The sequence below is a fragment of the Salarias fasciatus genome, chromosome 15 (genome assembly GCF_902148845.1).
Source record: "Salarias fasciatus chromosome 15, fSalaFa1.1, whole genome shotgun sequence".
Lineage (NCBI taxonomy): Eukaryota > Metazoa > Chordata > Actinopteri > Blenniiformes > Blenniidae > Salarias > Salarias fasciatus.
This window is the reverse complement of record NC_043759.1, coordinates 145,581-166,580: the sequence shown is the minus strand read 5'-3', so window position 1 is coordinate 166,580 and position 21,000 is coordinate 145,581. Positions and strand designations below refer to the sequence as shown.

The window sequence follows — 21,000 nt, the reverse complement described above, 5'->3', positions numbered from 1 at the left end:
GGAGTCAGGCTACAGGTGAGAGGGGGAGGAGTCAGGCTACAGGTGAGAGGGGGAGGAGTCAGGCTACAGGTGAGAGGGGGAGGAGTCAGGTGGATTACAGTCAGGTTGGCACCAATCCAAGTCGGCCCTGGCCAACTCGGCACCGCCCCCGGGATACAGTCAAATCGGCATCAAGCCAAGTCGGCCTCGTGGGGCGGGGGGGGGGGCTCTCAAGTGGCCGAGTTGGTCGGTGCTGACTTCACAGTAAGCTGATTACCAATATGGCCAAAAGCCTCTTTTTTTTAATCATGATGCAGCTGCGGCGCGACGATTTGCACAGTTTTTTTCGTGCGCCGCTTCTCCTCACGTAGCAGGGGGCGGAGCCTGGAGGACAAACTGTGTGATGATGGAGACTGACAGGTTAGAGGTGGAGGATGGACCTGGAGCTTCATGTTTGACGTTCTGTTTGAACCGAGTAGCTTAGCTACGAGCGCGCAGCGCGAGCGGCTGTCTGGTCATGTGACCAGATCATGTGACCAGGCGGCGTTTGATCAAACCAGTCGCCTGCATTATAATTAAAACTGTGTAAATCGTCGCACCGCAGCCGACATCGTGATAAAAAAAAAGGCTTTTGGTTGAGTTGGTAAGCAGCTTACTGTCAAGTCGGCACCGACCAACTCCACCACTTGAGAGCCCCCCCCAGAGGCCGACTTGGATTGGTGCCGACTTGACTGTATCCCGAGTCAGGTTACAGGTGAGAGGGGGAGGAGTCAGGTTACAGGTGAGAGGGGGAGGAGTCAGGTTACAGGTGAGAGGGGGAGGAGTCCGGTTACAGGTGAGAGGGGGAGGAGTCGGGTTACAGGTGAGAGGGGAAGGAGTCAGGTTACAGGTGAGAGGGGGAGGAGTCGGGTTAAAGGTGAGAGGGGGAGGAGTCCGGTTACAGGTGAGAGGGGGAGGAGTCGGGTTACAGGTGAGAGGGGGAGGAGTCAGGTTACAGGTGAGAGGGGGAGGAGTCGGGTTACAGGTGAGAGGGGGAGGAGTCAGGTTACAGGTGAGAGGGGGAGGAGTCAGGTTACAGGTGAGAGGGGGAGGAGTCGGGTTACAGGTGAGAGGGGGAGGAGTCAGGTTACAGGTGAGAGGGGGAGGAGTCGGGTTACAGGTGAGAGGGGGAGGAGTCAGGTTACAGGTGAGAGGGGGAGGAGTCGGGTTACAGGTGAGAGGGGAAGGAGTCAGGTTACAGGTGAGAGGGGGAGGAGTCGGGTTACAGGTGAGAGGGGAAGGAGTCAGGTTACAGGTGAGAGGGGAAGGAGTCGGGTTACAGGTGAGAGGGGAAGGAGTCAGGTTACAGGTGAGAGGGGGAGGAGTCGGGTTAAAGGTGAGAGGGGGAGGAGTCCGGTTACAGGTGAGAGGGGGAGGAGTCGGGTTACAGGTGAGAGGGGGAGGAGTCAGGTTACAGGTGAGAGGGGGAGGAGTCGGGTTACAGGTGAGAGGGGGAGGAGTCAGGTTACAGGTGAGAGGGGGAGGAGTCAGGTTACAGGTGAGAGGGGGAGGAGTCGGGTTACAGGTGAGAGGGGGAGGAGTCCGGTTACAGGTGAGAGGGGGAGGAGTCGGGTTACAGGTGAGAGGGGGAGGAGTCGGGTTACAGGTGAGAGGGGGAGGAGTCGGGTTACAGGTGAGAGGGGGAGGAGTCAGGTTACAGGTGAGAGGGGGAGGAGTCGGGTTACAGGTGAGAGGGGGAGGAGTCGGGTTACAGGTGAGAGGGGGAGGAGTCCGGTTACAGGTGAGAGGGGGAGGAGTCGGGTTACAGGTGAGAGGGGGAGGAGTCAGGTTACAGGTGAGAGAGGGAGGAGTCAGGTTACAGGTGAGAGGGGGAGGAGTCGGGTTACAGGTGAGAGGGGGAGGAGTCCGGTTACAGGTGAGACGGGGAGGAGTCGGGTTACAGGTGAGAGGGGGAGGAGTCGGGTTACAGGTGAGAGGGGGAGGAGTCGGGTTACAGGTGAGAGGGGGAGGAGTCAGGTTACAGGTGAGAGAGGGAGGAGTCGGGTTACAGGTGAGAGGGGGAGGAGTCCGGTTACAGGTGAGACGGGGAGCAGTCAGGTTACAGGTGAGAGGGGGAGGAGTCGGGTTACAGGTGAGAGGGGGAGGAGTCAGGTTACAGGTGAGAGGGGGAGGAGTCGGGTTACAGGTGAGAGGGGGAGGAGTCAGGTTACAGGTGAGAGAGGGAGGAGTCAGGTTACAGGTGAGAGGGGGAGGAGTCTGGTTACAGGTGAGACGGGGAGCAGTCGGGTTACAGGTGAGAGGGGGAGGAGTCGGGTTACAGGTGAGAGGGGGAGGAGTCGGGTTACAGGTGAGAGGGGGAGGAGTCGGGTTACAGGTGAGAGGGGGAGGAGTCGGAGCCTGGTAAACCAGGCGGAGCAGTGTGACGGCCGAGCCAATCAGTGTTTCCACTTTTTGTTTTCCGGTTTCTTTGGAAAGGTTCTAACAGGAAAGGACGTTTTTGTGTCTTCGCGTGTCGAGAAGCGAACACATGTTGATGCTTCATTTGTTTTGAAGGTGATTTGTTGTGAAGCGGCGCCCCCTGCAGGTAGTCTGTACCGCCCCGTCCCCAGACCCCCCCAGCAAAGTGGGCGGGGCCTGTTCACCAGGCTGAGTGAGACTTTCTGCCACACCCTGGAAACACTGCAAGCTGGAACAGGCCCACACACACACACACACACACACACACACACACACACACACACACACACACACACACACACACACACACACACACACACACACGCACGCACGCACGCACGCACACACACACACACACACACACACACACACACACACACACACACACACACACACGCACACACACACACACACACATATACACAAAGACACACATGCAGACACACACACAGAAACACACACACACACATACACACAAAGACACACATGCAGAAACACACACACACACACACATGCACGGATGCACGTGTTGGGTTTGCCACTCTTTAGGGGACATTCCATTGACTCCCATTCATTTCTAGCCCCTAACCCTGACCCTTACCCTGACCCTAACCCACACCAAAACAAAGCGTAGCCCTAAAGAAATGTTTTTGCACTTTTACTTTTTTCAGTAACAACAACATGGTCAAGAAAACACTGTTTCCCTTCATGGGACCCAAGAAATGTCCCCACAAATGACACTGTGCCTGGTTTTCCTATGTTGTGGGGACATTTTGTCCCCACGACCATACGAAAACCCGCACACAGACACACAGACACACACAGACACACACACACACACACACACACACACACACACATACACACACACATACACACAAAGACATACATGCAGACACATACAGACACAGAAATACACACACACACACACACAGACACACACACACACACACACATACATGCAGACACACACACTCCCACAGTGTCGGTGAAGTTGAATCGAGAGGATCAGGAAGATCCTGAGAGTCATGTCGTCAGGACTGCTCGGGGGACAGGACAGCTAACTGTCCGTGTCCTCGTCCTGGCTTCCAGCTCAGGCCCCTGTTCCTGATTCGGATCCTTCTGCTCCCAGTGCATTCTGGGATGGAGCGGTGACCTTTCTCTCCCTGACGGTCTCCAGTGGCGAGACGCATTCTCCACAGCGGGGAACCCGCTGGAGCCGGCCAGGATCTGGACCTGGACCTGGACCTGATTAGGAATCCTTTAGAACCAGCCTGGACCTGGACCCAGCAGGGAAACCTTCAGGGTGGACCAGGACCCTGCCTGACGCCCCGGGTGCTCATTTATTTCACTTGAGCAGGAAGGAGTTTCAGGAAGGTTCCAGCCTCTAAAGGTCTCCCCGTGTGTCCTCCATGTCCCCCCCATGTGTCCCCGATGTGTCCCCCTTGTGTTCTCCATGTGTCCCCCTTGTGTCCTCCATGTGTCCCCCGTGTGTCCTCCATGTGTCCCCCGTGTGTCCTCCATGTGTCCCCCATGTAATAATAATCACGATAATAATGATATTCTGTATACATGAGGCCACGATCAGACTGGACTGGACCAGACAGAACCAGATACAGGGCCGTCCTGTGGTTCTGGTCCTGGTCCTGGTCCTGGTCCTGGTCCTGGTCCTGGTCCTGGTCCTGGGCCTTTTCTGGTCCTGGGCCTCCTCTGGTCCCTGGTCCTGGGCCTCCTCTGGTCCCCGGTTCTCCTGAGCTCCTGCAGTCTGAAGCGGTCTAAAAACAGAAGGTGTGATCTGGTCCTGCTGTCGGCTTGCTGATAAACTCACAGACGTCTTTCTCCTAAAAAGGACGCCGACAGCCCAAGGTCCTGAATGCGACCCGGGTCCCGGCACCTGAAGGTCCTGAATGTGACCCTGTATCTTGTCGGCACTTTTCTCCTAATTTGGTCCAGAGAGAGTCTTTAAAACGGGCGTCTGCTGCCTGGAGGCTGCATTTGTCCCACTTCTCCTGGTGGGTGAGCTTCAGACTGCCGAGGACCTCCACCTCCACCTGCACCTCCACCATGGGCGACGCTCTGATGGCCGAGTTCGGGAAAGCCGCTCCGTACCTGAGGAAATCGGACAAGGAGCGTCTGGAGGCCCAGACCAGGGCCTTCGACATAAAGACCGAGTGCTTCGTGGTGGACGACAAGGTGGAGTACATGAAGGGACAGATCCAGAAGAAAGAGGGCGGCATGGTGACGGTGAAGAAGGAGGATGGCACCACGGCCAACGTCAAAGAGACCGACGTCCACCCTCAGAACCCCCCCAAGTTCGATAAGATCGAGGACATGGCCATGTTCACCTTCCTGCATGAGCCGGCGGTGCTGTTCAACCTGAAGGAGCGCTACGCCGCCTGGATGATCTACACCTACTCCGGCCTCTTCTGCGTCACTGTCAACCCTTACAAGTGGCTCCCCGTCTACGACTCCGAGGTGGTGGCGGCGTACCGTGGCAAGAAGAGGAGCGAGGCCCCGCCCCACATCTTCTCCATCTCGGACAACGCCTACCAGTACATGCTGACCGACCGGGAGAACCAGTCCGTCCTCATCACCGGAGAATCCGGCGCCGGGAAGACGGTCAACACCAAGCGGGTGATCCAGTATTTTGCCAGCATCGCCGCCGTCGGAGGCGGCGGCAAGAAAGATGCCAGCAAGGGGACCCTGGAGGACCAGATCATCCAGGCCAACCCGGCACTGGAGGCCTTCGGGAATGCCAAGACTCTGAGGAACGACAACTCGTCCAGGTTCGGAAAGTTCATCCGGATTCACTTTGGCACCAGCGGAAAGTTGTCGTCCGCCGACATCGAGACATACCTGCTGGAGAAGTCCAGGGTCACGTTTCAGCTGAAGGCCGAACGGAACTACCACATCTTCTACCAGATCCTGTCCAATCAGAAGCCAGAGCTGCTGGACATGCTGCTGATAACCAACAACCCGTACGACTACTCCTACATCTCCCAGGGTGAGGTGACGGTCGCCTCCATCAATGACGCCGAGGAGCTGATGGCCACCGACAGCGCCTTCGACGTGCTGGGCTTCACGCCGGACGAGAAGATGGGCGTCTACAAGCTGACCGGCGCCATCATGCACTACGGCAACATGAAGTTCAAACAGAAGCAGCGCGAGGAGCAGGCCGAGCCCGACGGCACCGAGGCCGCCGACAAGTCCGCCTACCTGATGGGGCTGAACTCGGCCGACCTCATCAAGGGGCTGTGCCACCCCCGGGTCAAGGTCGGCAACGAGTATGTCACCAAAGGCCAGGGCGTGGACCAGGTGTACTACGCCATCGGCGCGCTGGCCAAGTCCGTGTACGAGAAGATGTTCAACTGGATGGTGGTGAGGATCAACCAGTCCCTGGACACCAAGCAGCACCGGCAGTACTTCATCGGCGTGCTGGACATCGCTGGGTTCGAGATCTTCGACTTCAACACCTTCGAGCAGCTCTGCATCAACTTCACCAACGAGAAGCTGCAGCAGTTCTTCAACCACCACATGTTCGTTCTGGAGCAGGAGGAGTACAAGAAGGAGGGCATCGACTGGGAGTTCATCGACTTTGGCATGGACCTGCAGGCCTGCATAGACCTGATCGAGAAGCCTCTGGGGATCCTGTCCATCCTGGAGGAGGAGTGCATGTTCCCCAAGGCCAGCGACCAGACCTTCAAGTCCAAGCTCTACGACAACCACCTGGGCAAGAACAAGATGTTTGAGAAGCCGCGGGCGGCCAAGGGGAAGGCCGAGGCGCACTTCGCGCTGGTGCACTACGCCGGCACGGTGGACTACAACATCTCCGGCTGGCTGGTGAAGAACAAGGACCCGCTGAACGAGACGGTGGTGGGGCTGTTCCAGAAGTCGTCCCTGAAGCTCCTCAGCCTGCTCTTCTCCAACTACGCCGGAGGCGAGGGCGGAGACAAGGGGGCCGGGAAAGGAGCCAAGAAGAAGGGCTCATCCTTCCAGACGGTGTCAGCGCTGCACCGCGAGAACCTCAACAAGCTGATGAACAACCTGAAGACCACGCACCCGCACTTCGTCCGCTGCCTGATCCCCAACGAGAGGAAGACACCAGGCGTCATGGACAACTGCCTGGTGATGCACCAGCTGCGCTGCAATGGCGTCCTGGAGGGGATCCGCATCTGCCGGAAGGGCTTCCCCAACCGCGTGCACTACGGCGACTTCAAGCAGCGCTACAGGTACGGCAACTGACCGCGGGCAGGGCAACTGACAGGCAGGTAGGGCAACTGACAGGAAGAGCAACTGAAAGACAGAGCAACTGACAGACAGGGAGGGCAACTGACAGGCAGAGCAACTGAAACACAGAGCAACTGACAGACAACCGCGTGCATTACAGCGACTTCAAGCAGCGCTACCGGTACGGCAACTGACTGCGGGCAGGGCAACTGACCACAGGTTGGGCAACTGACAGACAGGTCGGGCAACTGACTCGCAGAGCAACTGAAAGACAGAGCAACTGACAGACAACCGCGTGCACTACGGCGCCTTGAAGCAGCGCTACTGGTACGGCAACTGACAGACAGGCAGGGCAACTGACAGGCAGCAAGAGCAATTGACAGCCAGAGCAACTGACACTGTACAACAACTGTGTAGGACAAACTGGACTGTAGGACAGAAGAGCTTTGCTGTCCTCACCCCTGACTGTAATTCATGCTGTCCCCCTGTGAGACGGTGCGTCAGTGTCCCCGTCTGTCCATCTGTCCACAGGATCCTGAACGCCTCGGCCATCCCGGACGGTCAGTTCCTAGACTGTAAGAAGAGCGCCGAGAAGCTGCTGGGGACGCTGGACATTGACCACACGCAGTACAAGTTCGGACACACCAAGGTCTTCTTCAAGGCCGGCCTCCTGGGGACGCTGGAGGAGATGCGGGACGAGCAGCTGTCCCGGATAATCACCCGGATCCAGGCCAATGCCCGCGCCCTCCTGATGAGGGCGCAGTTCGCCCGCATGGTGGAGCGGCGCGATGCCCTGATGGTCATCCAGTGGAACCTGCGCTCCTTCCTGGGGGTGAAGAACTGGCCCTGGATGAAGCTCTTCTTCAAGATCAAGCCGCTGCTGAAGAGCGCCGAGTCGGAGAAGGAGATGGCCACCATGAAGGACGAGTTCAACAAGCTGAAGGAGGCGCTGGAGAAGTCCGAGGCCCGGCGGAAGGAGCTGGAGGAGAAGATGGTGACGCTCCTGCAGGAGAAGAGCGAGCTGGCACTGCAGATCCAGTCGGAGCAGGACACCCTGACGGACGCCGAGGAGCGCTGCGAGCAGCTCATCAAGAGCAAGATCCAGCTGGAGGCCAAGCTGAAGGAGACGGCCGAGCGGCTGGAGGACGAGGAGGAGCTCAACGCCGACCTGACCGCCAAGAAGCGTAAGCTGGAGGACGAGTGCTCCGAGCTGAAGAAGGACATCGACGACCTGGAGCTGACGCTCGCCAAGGTGGAGAAGGAGAAGCACGCCACGGAGAACAAGGTGAAGAACCTGACGGAGGAGATGGCGTCGCAGGACGAGACCATCGCCAAGCTCACCAAGGAGAAGAGGGCCCTGCAGGAGGCGCACCAGCAGACCCTGGACGACCTGCAGAGCGAGGAGGACAAGGTCAACTGCCTGACCAAGGCCAAGGCCAAGCTGGAGCAGCAGGTGGACGATGTGGAGGGCTCGCTGGAGCAGGAGAAGAAGGTCCGGCTGGACCTGGAGCGCTGCAAGAGGAAGCTGGAGGGGGACCTGAAGCTGGTCCAGGAGTCCCTGATGGACCTGGAGAACGACAAGCAGCAGTTGGAGGACAGGCTGAAGAAGAAGGACTTCGAGGTGGCGCAGGTGAGCGGCAGGCTGGAGGACGAGCGGGCGGCGGCGGTCCAGCTGCACAAGAAGCTGAAGGAGAACCAGGCCCGGATGGAGGAGCTGGAGGAGGAGCTGGACGCCGAGCGCGCCGCCCGGGCCAAGGTGGAGAAGCAGCGGTGCGACCTGTCCCGGGAGCTGGAGGACATCAGCGAGCGCCTGGAGGAGGCGGGCGGAGCCACGTCGGCCCAGGTGGAGCTCAACAAGAAGCGGGACGCCGAGTTCCAGAAGCTGCGGCGGGAGCTGGAGGAGTCCACCCTGCAGCACGAGGCCACCGCCGCCGCGCTGCGCAAGAAGCACGCCGATGCCGTGGCCGAGCTGGGCGAGCAGATCGACAACCTGCAGCGCGTCAAGCAGAAGCTGGAGAAGGAGAAGAGCGAGCTGAAGCTGGAGCTGGACGACCTGGCATCCAGCATGGAGGCCGTGGCCCGGGCCAAGTCCAGCATGGAGAAGCTGTGCCGGTCCCTGGAGGATGGCGCCAATGAGTACCGGAGCAAACACGAGGAGAGCCAGCGCGCCGTCAACGAGCTGACCACGCAGCGCGCCAAGCTGCTGGCCGAGAACGGCGAGCTGGGCCGACGGCTGGAGGAGAAGGAGTGCCTGGTCTCGCAGCTGACCCGGGGCAAGACCTCCTCCGCCCAGCAGGTGGAGGACCTGCGGCGCCAGCTGGAGGAGGAGCTGAAGGCCAAGACCGCCCTGGCCCATGCCGTGCAGTCCGCCCGCCACGACTGTGACCTGCTGCGCGAGCAGCTGGAGGAGGAGCAGGAGGCCAAGGCCGAGCTGCAGAGGGCGCTGTCCAAGTCCAACGCCGAGGTCTCGGCCTGGAGGACCAGGTACGAGACGGATGGCATCCAGAGGACCGAGGAACTGGAGGAGGCCAAGAAGAAGCTGGTGCAGCGGCTGCAGGAGGCCGAGGAGGCCACGGAGGCCGTCAATGCCAAGTGCTCCTCCCTGGAGAAGACCAAACACCGGCTCCAGAACGAGATCGAGGACCTGATGCTGGACCTGGAGCGGTCCAACGCTGCCTCGGCCGCTCTGGACAAGAAGCAGCGCAGCTTCGACAAAGTGCTGGCGGAGTGGAAGCAGAAGTGGGAGGAGTCTCAGAGCGAGCTGGAAGCGTCACAGAAGGAGGCGCGCGGCCTGAGCACCGAGCTCTTCAAGATCCGGAACGCCTACGAGGAGAACTTGGACCAGCTGGAGACTGCCAAGAGGGAGAACAAGAACCTGCAGGAGGAGATCTCCGACCTGACCGACCGGCTGGGCGAAGGCGGCCGGAGCGCGCATGAGCTGGAGAAGATCCGCAAGCAGCTGGAGCAGGAGAGGGCGGAGCTACAGGCGGCGCTGGAGGAGGCCGAGGGCTCGCTGGAGCACGAGGAGAGCAAGGTCCTGCGGGCCCAGCTGGAGCTCAGCCAGCTGAAGGCCGACCTAGAGCGCAAGCTATCCGAGAAGGACGAGGAGACGGAGACGGCCAAGAGGAACTACCAGCGCATGCTGGACTCGCTGCAGGCCTCCCTGGAGGCCGAGACCCGGAGCCGCAACGAGGCGCTGCGGGTCAAGAAGAAGATGGAGGGCGACCTGAATGAGATGGAGGTGCAGCTGGGCCAGGCCAACCGGCAGGCGGCCGACGCCCAGAAGCAGGCCAGGACCCTGCAGGCCTTCCTGAAGGATGCGCAGCTGCAGCTGGACGACGCGCAGCACGCCGGCGACGAGCTGCGGGAGAACACCGCGCTGCTGGAGCGCCGCCACACCCTGCTGCAGGCCGAGCTGGACGAGCTGCGCGCCGCGCTGGAGCAGACCGACCGCAGCCGCAAGCTGGCCGAGCAGGAGCTGGCCGACGCCGCCGAGCGCGCGCAGCTGCTGCACGCCCAGAACGCCGGCCTCCTCAACCAGAAGAAGAAGCAGGAGGCCGACCTGCTGCGCCTGCAGGCTGAGCTGGAGGACGCCGTCCAGGAGAACCGCAACGCCGAGGACAAGGCCAAGAAGGCCATCACGGACGCCGCCATGATGGCCGAGGAGCTGAAGAAGGAGCAGGACACCAGCGCGCACCTGGAGCGCATGAAGAAGAACATGGAGCAGACCATCAAGGACCTGCAGCAGCGGCTGGACGAGGCCGAGCAGGTCGCCTCGAAGGGCGGCAGGAAGCAGCTGCAGCAGCTGGAGGCCCGCCTCCGTGAGCTGGAGGCGGAGCTGGAGGCGGAGCAGAGGAGGGGCGCCGAGGCCACCAAGGGCGTCCGCAAGTATGAACGCCGCGTCAAGGAGCTTACCTACCAGACCGAGGAGGACCGCAAGAACCTGTCCCGCCTGCAGGACCTGGTGGACAAGCTGCAGCTGAAGGTCAAGTCCTACAAGCGCGCCGCCGAGGAGGCGGAGGAGGCCGCCAACGCCAACACGGCCCGACTGCGCAAGCTGCAGCACGAGCTGGACGAGGCCGAGGAGCGCGCCGACACGGCCGAGGCCCAGGCCAACAAGCTGAGGGCCAAGACCCGGGACGGGGCCTCCAAGAAGGGCCTGGACGAGTGAGGGGTCTGAGCAGGAGGGCCCGGACCAGGGACGGGTCCTCCTCCGAGGGCCTGGACCAGGGATCCATGGATCTACTGGGCCCAGTATTTGAAAAAATTAAATCCAGATTAAATTGATCCAGATTTCCAAATCCATGGATCAGGATCTTCTATCCTGGTTCTTCAAAACTTTGCTAGATTGGATCAGAATAATCCTGATCCTCGAGGATCAAGCCGCCCTCAGGGTCACAGACCGGAGACAGAATGTGTTTTGTGTTGATCTTAAGGCTACAGAGATCTTTCATGAATTAATGCACCAAAAGCAAAAGTATTATATAGTAATTCAAAATATTATCTGTTGCATGGAGTCAATGTTCGCTTCAATTCTCTGTTTAAAGGTGCCTCAAGGAGTTTTTCAACTTTAAAAATACTTATTTTCCACCATAAATATGTTACAAATGCCCAGTGATGTGCAGAAGGTCCCTGACATATTCATTGCTAGTACCGCTAACAGCGCTAACTTCTCACTTGAAAGTTGCAGTGCCGGTCCGGACTGGGAGGATTTGAGAGGATGTGACGTAATGCGCTGGCCTGATTTCCTTAGGTTTCGTTTTGTCCACCATTACTCTGCCAGATGTTCAGCGAGCAACAACTGAGCTGGATTAGAAAAGCCCGGCTTCGAGCACTGCCTCCACTCCAGCAGACCCCAGCAGGCTGAAGAGACTTAGGCCCAGTCCCATTTCTCTTTCGAGCCCCTCCCCCTTTGAAACGGAGTGCTAAGGGGCAGGGCCGAAAGTAAAGCACTCTGAATTGGGACACCCCTTCGACGATCGCGTTCGTCATCAGTAGTCGCCGCTGCCAATGACGTTGGCAGAAGCGACAATTGTTTGCTGAAGAAGAATGTTTTTCTTACATTTTAAAACTTTATTGACAGAATATTGACGTTTATGAACTTCTTTCGTTGCGGACGCCGCCATCTTGCCGATCTTAGAAGGCTTTCTGGGAAATCTGTCATCCAGTGGCGGCCGGTGGCGAGGGGTACTTGCTTTGTCCGCCTACACCGTGAGTGGCGGGCGGGGTCAGTTCACTTCCGCATTGGCGGGAGCGCTCGTTTCCCACCCGCGCATTCCAGGAGGGCGGTGTTGAAGAAACCAGTTTATTGAAAATAATCGTCTATCTGTTGTGTTTGGAATGCGCCTGGAATGCGCAGGTGTGGAAATGAGCGCTCCCGCCAATGTGGAAGTGAACTAACCCCGCCCGCCAGTCACGGTGTAGGCGGACAAAACAAGCGCCCCTCGCCACCGGCCGCCACTGGATCATACCCCTCCATTTGGAGTGAGCCTCGGGAGAATCTCCATTTGGAGGGGTGAACAGCCCTCCCCCTCCGTCATAATGACAGTCGGGACACTCCTACCCCTCCGCCTGAACGCCAAAATGAGGGGGAGGGCCAAGGGGGAGGGGCTAAGGGGGGAAATGGGATTCAGCCTTAAAGTTACTGGAGCGCTGCTACAAGAGCCAGGAAGGAGTTCCCCTCTTCTGTGCACGTACATGGACACAAGCCACAGGCAGTGTTTCACTAAGCTGCAGTTACGCCCGAGGCCTGCAGGGGTCACTGTTTCGCACGAAACGTGCAAACTCCTTAATGCACATTTAAACAGTGGCCTCGTCACTGACCGTTCATATTTTGAGATGCATGTTATAAAAGGACGTCAGAGAGTAGTGTAAAAAAATGAAAACATGAGACAAACGTGAGATATCCAGCAGCTTTACTGAACAGAAACGAAGGGAAAACAAAAGTATTCCCAGAACTTCTAGAAAAAAATACAATTGCTGGAAAAGCAAATGGAAAAGTAGTGTGAAAACTTTCAGTTCAGGTGTTACAATTTTGAGTTGAGGAAATTTTTGTTGTTTGAATTACTTGTCTGACAACTGTGAAATTTGGATTTTTTTTTCTGTTCATCAAAAAAAAAACTACATGAAGAGGTTTAATTTATTAAAAATATCTTTTTATACTAATGATTGTGAGAAATGCAAGTAAAAGCTCTCTATGGATGAGTCTATGTGGAACTGATACCTGGGATCACACTGATCCGACCCTGAGGTGGATTATGTTAATGCTGGTTTTCAGGATAAACTGATCCAGGTTTGGGACTGAAGTTTTGAAATAAATTGATAAATTATCGAGATTAAATGCTGTTTGAAATACCCCATTTTGGATCAGATCTGGGTTTAATCCAATTCACCAGGATTAATCCTGTGGATTATGTTTGAAATACTGGGCCCTGGAGATCTCAGTGTGAGTAGATCATAGATCTGTGTGAATAGATCTGTAGACAGATGTGAGTAGATCACCCGGCTCTCCACATGGGAGCCCCTCCTGTAAAGTGTTGGAACCGGATCAATAAAAACCGATGAGAACCGGACTCGGGTTCTGATTCTTCATTCGTGCTTCCAGACGTTCCTCTCAGCACCGAGCTCCGGAAGTCTGGAAAGAACAAACAGGAAGTGGAGGGCTCCGCCTGGACAGAGACAGGCTGGCACTGAGGGACACTTCAGGGGGACACACAGGGAGAACATGCAAACTCCACACAGAAAGGCCCCAGGCAGAGGAGAGAGAGAGAGAGAGAGAGAGAGACAGACAGAGAGAGAGAGAGAGAGACAGAGAGAGAGAGAGAGAGTGTTGTAGGAGCCATGTATCATTTCTTTAAAGTGACCACCAGGGGGAGCAGGAGGGCTGAAGGCTCATAATGAGACTCAACATGCTTTTCAACATCATGAAATCCCCTCCAGTTACCCGGGTTACTCAAGTCGCTGCTACATGTCGAGTGGCGGCCATCTTTAAGGGTCTGGACTTCAGAAGGCTCATCCAAGATGGCGTCCATTTGAGAGAACCCAAAACCAACCAAGTAGGTCCAGCAGCAGACCGCAGGCCCCAATGACGCACATAGTAGACTATAGTAGTACTACTATATACGTCATTGGCAGGCCCTGCAAAACACGCCCACTTTGAGATGGTGGCCGAGAGAGACGATAGCTGAAGTAAGTAAACAGGTGTGTTCACGATGGCAGAGCCAGAGGTAGGCGGAGCTAGACGAAGCAGACGGCGCCGTGGGGCGGAGTTATCAGTCTGCCTCCAACTCTGACAGCCCTCTGTTCTCCATGTTTGTGTTTCTCATGACTCCCACCGTGGGGGGTGTGTATTTATGCAAATGAAGCGTGTTATTGCTGAGGAGAGGGCTGGGATCCAATCACCTGCCAGTATGGACCAGAGCGGTGGGCCAGGTAGCGGTGAGTTACTCTCCAGCAGCTCACAGCGGCTCCTCTGGGACCGATCTGGTTTGGGTCTCACCAGTTTTCCATGCCCTACGTAGGTCCTACGCATCAGTGACGCCGGGCCAAATCTGGGTGGGGCGGCTCAAAAGTCTTAAAGGTCTGCCTCTGGCTTTCTCACGTTGAACGTGCCTAATCACAAACACATAAAAATTAGGGTTTGGAATGATGATATGATTCCTTCACGTCTTCACTTCCGTTATACTTGCCGCCATTGTCGTGTTTTGGAGGGCCTGCGGGTCTGCAGCTGGACCCGACTCAGAAAAACCGGAGGTCCTCTTCCAAGATGGCGTCTGTGTGAAAGAACCCAAACAACCCGCAGGTCCTCATCCAAGATGGCGTCTGTGTGAAACACCCAAAGCGGAGGTCCTCTTCCAAGATGGCGTCTATACAATATGTCACAAACTATCCTGGAGAGGGAGGTCCTCATCCAACATGGCGGCTATGCCGACGTATCAGCAACAAAAGCAGCAATTACTCATATGTCCACCCAAAACGTCATCTATAAGTGTCCATGTGTCCACCCACAAGTGTGTCCACCCCAGTGTAATCTCCCCCCCCCCCCCCCGCGCCATGGACTGTTGTCCTGCAAGGTGTCTGGCAGAAGGTTCTCCACCAGCCACTGCAGAACATCCAGGTGTACACACACACACACACACACACACACACACACACACACACACAGGTTTGTATTTCTATCCTTGTGAGGACACTCATTGACATAATGCATTTACTAGCCCCTGACCCTGACCCTAACCCAGACCACAACACAGTCGAACCCTAAAGAAATGTTTTGACCTTTGACTGTTTTCAGTAACAACAACATGGTCAAGAAAACACTGTTTCCCTCATTAGGACCGGAAGAAGGTCCCACAAGGCACATCGTGCAGGTTTTCCCATCCTTCTGGGGACATTTGGTCCCCAGAAGGATAGAAAAACGCACCACACACACACACACACACACACACACACACAGTCAGGTAATACCAGCGGGAGCCCCCGGGGGGCGCCGCCCTCCATTGAAGGAAACGCTGACATGAATTGTAACTTTGGATGAAAACCTGACGGGACTCTTTAATCTTAAATTGGACTCAGAGTACAAACACAAACTTAGACAAAGCTCCGCCCACCGGAGGCCGAGGCCCCGCCCACTGGAGGCGGGGAGCCCCGCCCACCTGCAGAGGGTTCTGCATATACGCTGAAAGTGCAGGTTAGTTTGTTTTTGGTGTTCAAGTGCATCGTTTGTTCTCACAGTTATGGCTTGGCGGTGGCGGCGGGCGCGGCGGCGCCCCCTACAGTCTCTTGGTGTGCTTGGAGTTGTAGTGACTCCTCATGTCCTTGCGCAGCCGGAACTTCTCGCCGCAGACGCCGCAGATGTACAGGTGGACGTCCATGTGCTTCTCCAGCTGCTCGCCGCCGGGGAAGATCTGGAAGCACACCTGGCAGATGGTCTCGCCGGCCGACAGGTGGGAGATCATGTGACGCACGTGGTCGTGCTTGAGGAAGGTGCCCTGGTCGCAGACGGGGCAGACGTAGCGCGCCATGCCGCGGTGCATGTCGGTGTGCAGCCGCAGCTGCCGCTCGCGCAGGAACTGCTTGCCGCAGGTCTGGCAGGTGAACTGCTTCTCCTTGGTGTGCACGGTGTAGTGCTCGCGCAGGTGGCAGCGCTGGTAGAAGCCCTTGCCGCAGATGCCGCAGAAGTGCTTCCGGCGGTGGTCGGGCTCGCCGCCGTCCTCCAGCGCCGCCGGCCGGAACAGCTCCTGGTCGTGGCAGGTGAGGGCGTGCTCCAGCGCCAGGCCCTCGCTCTGGAACAGCAGGCCGCAGTGCGGGCAGGCCAGGTCGGCCGCCTCCAGGTCGCCCGCCTCCAGGTCGCCCGCCTCCAGGTCGCCCGCCTCCAGCAGGCCCTCGTCCAGCCCGTGCGGGTCCTCGTCCTCGCCGTGGGAGTCGGACTCGCCGCCGTGCGCCTCGCCGCAGCGCTCGGCGTGCTCCAGCAGCTGCCGGCCCTTGATGAGCACCTGACCGCAGCGGCCGCAGGCGCAGATGTGTCCCATGTGGTTGGACAGGTAGTGGGCGGACTTGTCCTCCTCTGCCAGCAGGGCGCCGCACAGTTCGCAGGGGGCGCCGTCGGCGTCTGGCTGCTCCTCTTTGACCTTGGGGAGCTTGGTGGGGATCCCCGAGTCGTCGCCGCTGGAGGCGTGGCCGTCCGGAGCGTCGGACACGCCGGGCTCCGGGTGGGGTTCCGACCCCGGCTCCTCCCACGGCGCGCCGCGCTGCCCGGCCCGGATCGTGGCGATCTCCGGGAAGGCGCTCTCCTCCGGCTCCGTCTTGACGGTTCCGCCGGACCCGGGGTCGGCGTCCGTCCCGGCGGCCACGGACCGGATGGCCAGGGCGGCGCCGGCTGTGGCCTCGGGCCAGTCCCGCTCTCCTTTGCAGAGGAGCCGGTGGTCGTCGGCGCTCTCGGGGGTGGAGCTCTCGGCCTTGCTGGAGTCGTCGCCCTCGGCGCCTCGGGGCGGCGGGTAGGACTTCCTGTTGGTGCAGGTCAGGATGTGCTCGATGAGGAGCTTCTCGCAGCTGAAGACGAAGCCGCAGTCGTCGCAGGTGTAGGTGCGTCCGAACCGTGGCCGGTCTTTGAGGGCGGAGCTCCGGCCGCCGGACCTCTTCCTCAGGTCGCACGGCTGCTCGGACGACGCTTCTGCCGCCGCCAGCAGCGCCGCCGGCGCCGGCTCCTCCACCGCCCGCCTGCCAGGGACCGCGGGCACCGCTGGCCGGCCGCCGCCGCCGCCACCGCCCGGTTTGGGTCCGGGTTCTGCTTCGGGCGCGGCGGGCCTCGCCTGCTCGTACATCCGGACCCCGAACATCATCTTGCCGCCGGCCGGCCCAGCGGATGAGCTGGACGAGGACGCAGAGGAGGACGGGTGAGGTTGGAGCTGCGGATGTCCCGCAGGTCGTCCAGCGAGTCGGGGATGTAGTACATCTGCAGCGACGCCATGGACGCCTTCAGCTCCTCGAACTCGTAGCTGCCCACGGCGATGCGGCCCAGGTACATGAGCTGCAGGATGAGGTCGAAGCACTCGGCGCTGATCTGCATGTTGCTGAGGTCCAGGCGGGACGCCCCCTGCTGGTCCCGGATGAACAGCATCCGGAAGTAGGAGCTGCAGGCGGCCAGCACCGCCTTGTGGGCCCGGAAGTAGATGTCCCCGACGGCGATGAGGCAGTCGCACAGGAAGCCCCACTCGCGCTGGTTGTTGAGCTGCTGCAGGACGTGGTCGCTGTGGCTCGGCCTCGCCATCGCCCTGCGGAACACACCACACCGTCAGGGTCCGGGCCCCGAACCTGGACCTGATCTACAACTGATCCCACTGAATCAGGGATCCAGACGCTTTGGGAAGACCTGAGGACACCGGCTTTCTGACAGATTTCAGAGGGTTTGGACAGATTTGGAGACTTTTGGTCGTTATTGTCTTATGGGACAGCAGAGTCTCGTTCCTGTTCACAGTTCAGACTGGACTCCAGGACGAAGAATTCTGGGGCTGAGAACATGTCAAAATTCATATGTCAGTTATTAAACTCCAGACTGATCACAGACGCAGTGGTCTGTCTCCGTCTGTCTCTGAGAACGTCAGGCAGGAACCGTTCTGCAGGTGGAACCTCTCAGACTTCAATGACACCAAGTTTAATGGCTCCTTGAAGGTGTAATGTAGGATGTTCTATTTGCTTTGAGTTCCGGGTGGATCACCAAAACAACTGCTGGGTCTGTTTATCAGTCATTCTGCTGAGCTGCTTTCGTCCAGCCGTGTGCTCGCTCCCAATCACGTCCTACGTATTGCGCATTCGGAGTGTTTCTGTAGCCGAGAGCTTCGGTTCCAGCCAGGACTTACCGAGTCTGACATCGTGAAACTGGAACTGTTTCAGAAAATAAGCTTTCTGAGCGAGGCCGATCGCAGAAACCGTAAACGGAGCCGTGCACGCCCGGAGAAGGTGAGCTCGCGTTCGCACGCTTCCGCCATTGATCGGCGTTTCCTGGGAGGAGCAGCCGAGCTGGGAGGACGGTCTGGAGCATGCACGTTTTTCAAACAGCGAGTAACAGACGTTTGGCTTCGACTTTTCGAGAAAATCCTGCATTACACCTTTAAGTTCACTGAAGAATTCAGGCAGCTCATGTTTGGTCAGAATTATTCTAAAGGGTGAAACAGCTCTTTCAAAATAAGAGCTGAGAAACGTCTCCCACTGGGTTCCATGTTAATTAAAGGTATCTAGAACCTGCTGTCAGGTATCTGGTTACCTCACAGCAGGTTCTAGATACCTCCATTTAACTCGGAGCCCTGTGGGAGACGTTTCTCAGCTGATTCTGAGCTCTTATTTTGAAAGAGGCATTTCTCCCATCAGAATGATCTGACCTGAGGTGACTCTGCTGCTTCTCTTCAGTGAACTTCAGGAGCCGCTGACCTCGGGGTCATGACCCCGGAGGGTTCCCTGAGGCGCCCCGCCTCGACAGACCGTCTCTAACTGGAGCCTTGACTCTGAAACGCAGCACCGGATGCGGGAATGTCCGGGCCGCTTCATGACGTCACAGAGCTGCATCGCTGTCCCGCAACCCCCCCCCCCCCCCCCCCCCCCACGGTCCCGCCCGCCCCGCATCCAGCAGGCCGCGGGGCTCCGCACCGCAGCGGCCGCGGAGCGCTGCGGCCCGGACTCACCGTGGGTGGAGGAGCCGCCGAGGAGCTGCTGCTGGCGGAGGAACCGGGGAGGAACCGGGAGGAGGAACCGGGAGGAGGAACCGGGAGGAGGAGAACCACGGAGAGGAGGCGCTGCTCCTCCTTCTGTCTCTGCTCCTTCTCCTTCTTCTCCTCCGACTTCTTCTTCTTCTCCTTCTTCTTCTTCTTCTTCCCCTTAGTCTTCCTGTTCTTGGAGGACTTCCGCCAACAGGTTTTCAAAATAAAAGACTCGCATTTATTTGACTTCCTGGGAGATTAAAGCTTACACGCACACACACACACACACACACACACACACACACACACACACACACACACACACACACACACACACACACACGAATAAATGACACACACTACAGCAGGAAGCTGCGCTGCAGAGCCTCATGGGGGACCTGTTAAAGTTCTGGTCCAGGAGGGAGGCTGGGTGGGACAGCTGCCCCCTAGTGGTCAGGCAGCCAAATGATCAACGTTAACTACACTGCAGTGGCTGGACGCCCAGTGCCAACCCGGCCCCGCCTGGTCCCACCAGGGCCCCGCCTGGTCCCGCCTGGTCCCACCTGGTCCCACCTGGTCCCACCAGGGCCCCGCCTGGTCCCGCCTGGTCCCACCAGGGCCCCGCCTGGTCCCGCCTGGTCCCACCAGGGCCCCGCCTGGTCCCGCCTGGTCCCGCCTGGTCCCACCTGGTCCCGCAGGGCCCCGCCTGGTCCCGCCTGGTCCCACCAGGGCCCCGCCTGGTCCCACCAGGGCCCCACCTGGTCCCACCTGTTCCCGCAGGGCCCCGCCTGGTCCCGCCTGGTCCCGCCAGGGCCCCACCTGGTCCCGCCTGGTCCCGCCAGGGCCCCACCTGGTCCCGCCTGGTCCCACCAGGGCCCCGCCTGGTCCCGCCTGGTCCCACCTGGTCCCGCAGGGCCTCGCCTGGTCCCGCCTGGTCCCACCAGGGCCCCGCCTGGTCCCACCAGGGCCCCGCCTGGTCCCGCCTGGTCCCACCTGGTCACACCTGGTCCCGCCTGGCCACACCTGGTCCCGCCAGGGCCCCGCCAGGGTACCACCTAGGCCCCATCAGGGCCCCGCCAGGGCCCTACAGGGTACCACCAGATCCTGCAGGTCCCCCCTCTCTGGAGAGATCTGGAAAGAACCGTCTTGTGAGACGAACTGACTCAGTGATGGATCTGCTAAAGTTAGCTTACCGTTAGCTTACTGATGTTAACTTCACTATCACAACCCAACATCTGGAACCCCCACACCCCCCAACATCTGGAACCCCCACAGCACCCAACATCTGGAACCCACACCCCCCAACATCTGGAACCCACACCACCCAACATCTGGAACCCCCACAGCACCCAACATCTGGAACCCACACCCCCCAACATCTGGAACCCACACCCCCCAACATCTGGAACCCACACCCCCCAACATCTGGAACCCACACCACCCAACATCTGGAACTCACACCACCCAACATCTGGAACCCACACCCCCCAACATCTGGAACCCACACCCCCCAACATCTGGAACCCACACCCCCCAACATCTGGAACCCACACCACCCAACATCTGGAACTCACACCACCCAACATCTGGAACCCCCACAGCACCCAACATCTGGAACCCACACCCCCCAACATCTGGAACCCACACCACCCAACATCTGGAACCCCCACAGCACCCAACATCTGGAACCCCCACCACCCAACATCTGGAACCCACACCCCCCAACATCTGGAACCCCCACACCCCAACATCTGGAACCCCCACAACCCAACATCTGGAACCCCCACAGCACCCAACATCTGGAACCCCCACACCCCAACATCTGGAACCCACACACCCCAACATCTGGAACCCCCACCCCCCAACATCTGGAACCCCCACCACCCAACATCTGGAACCCCCACACCACCCAACATCTGGAACCCCCACCCCCAACATCTGGAACCCCCACCACCCAACATCTGGAACCCCCACACCACCCAACATCTGGAACCCCCACCACCCAACATCTGGACCTCATGGTGATGATGATAATGATGAAGAAGAAGATGATGATGATGACGCAGGTCGCCTCCACACTTCCGGGTCTGTTTGCTGGTCACGCCTCTCAGCGCGCGGTCACGTGCGCAGCCCCGCTGCTCTTCCT

At 58.7% G+C, this 21,000-nt stretch overlaps 3 protein-coding genes across 3 annotated transcripts; 2 read left to right on the top strand and 1 right to left on the bottom strand.

Moving 5' to 3' along the window:
* The first annotated feature begins 4,500 nt into the window (after positions 1-4,500).
* Positions 4,501-10,834, top strand: myh6 (myosin, heavy chain 6, cardiac muscle, alpha). Its single transcript, XM_030109926.1, has 2 exons — positions 4,501-6,665; positions 7,195-10,834. The coding sequence occupies exons 1-2, from the start codon at positions 4,501-4,503 to the stop codon at positions 10,832-10,834; spliced, it is 5,805 nt and encodes a 1,934-aa protein (XP_029965786.1).
* Positions 10,835-15,406: 4,572 nt separating this feature from the next.
* On the bottom strand, positions 15,407-18,978 carry LOC115402127 (zinc finger and BTB domain-containing protein 1). The gene is given in 3 exon segments (XM_030110576.1): positions 15,407-17,056; positions 17,059-17,435; positions 18,840-18,978. Coding segments are annotated over 2 exon segments (1,995 nt in total). The 5' UTR covers positions 17,432-17,435; positions 18,840-18,978; the 3' UTR covers positions 15,407-15,434.
* Positions 18,979-19,243: 265 nt separating this feature from the next.
* On the top strand, positions 19,244-20,879 carry LOC115402241 (extensin-like). The gene is made up of 3 exons (XM_030110754.1): positions 19,244-19,284; positions 19,390-19,945; positions 20,130-20,879. Exons 1-3 carry the CDS (start codon positions 19,244-19,246, stop codon positions 20,877-20,879), a joined length of 1,347 nt encoding a protein of 448 aa, XP_029966614.1.
* The last annotated feature ends 121 nt before the right edge of the window (positions 20,880-21,000 follow it).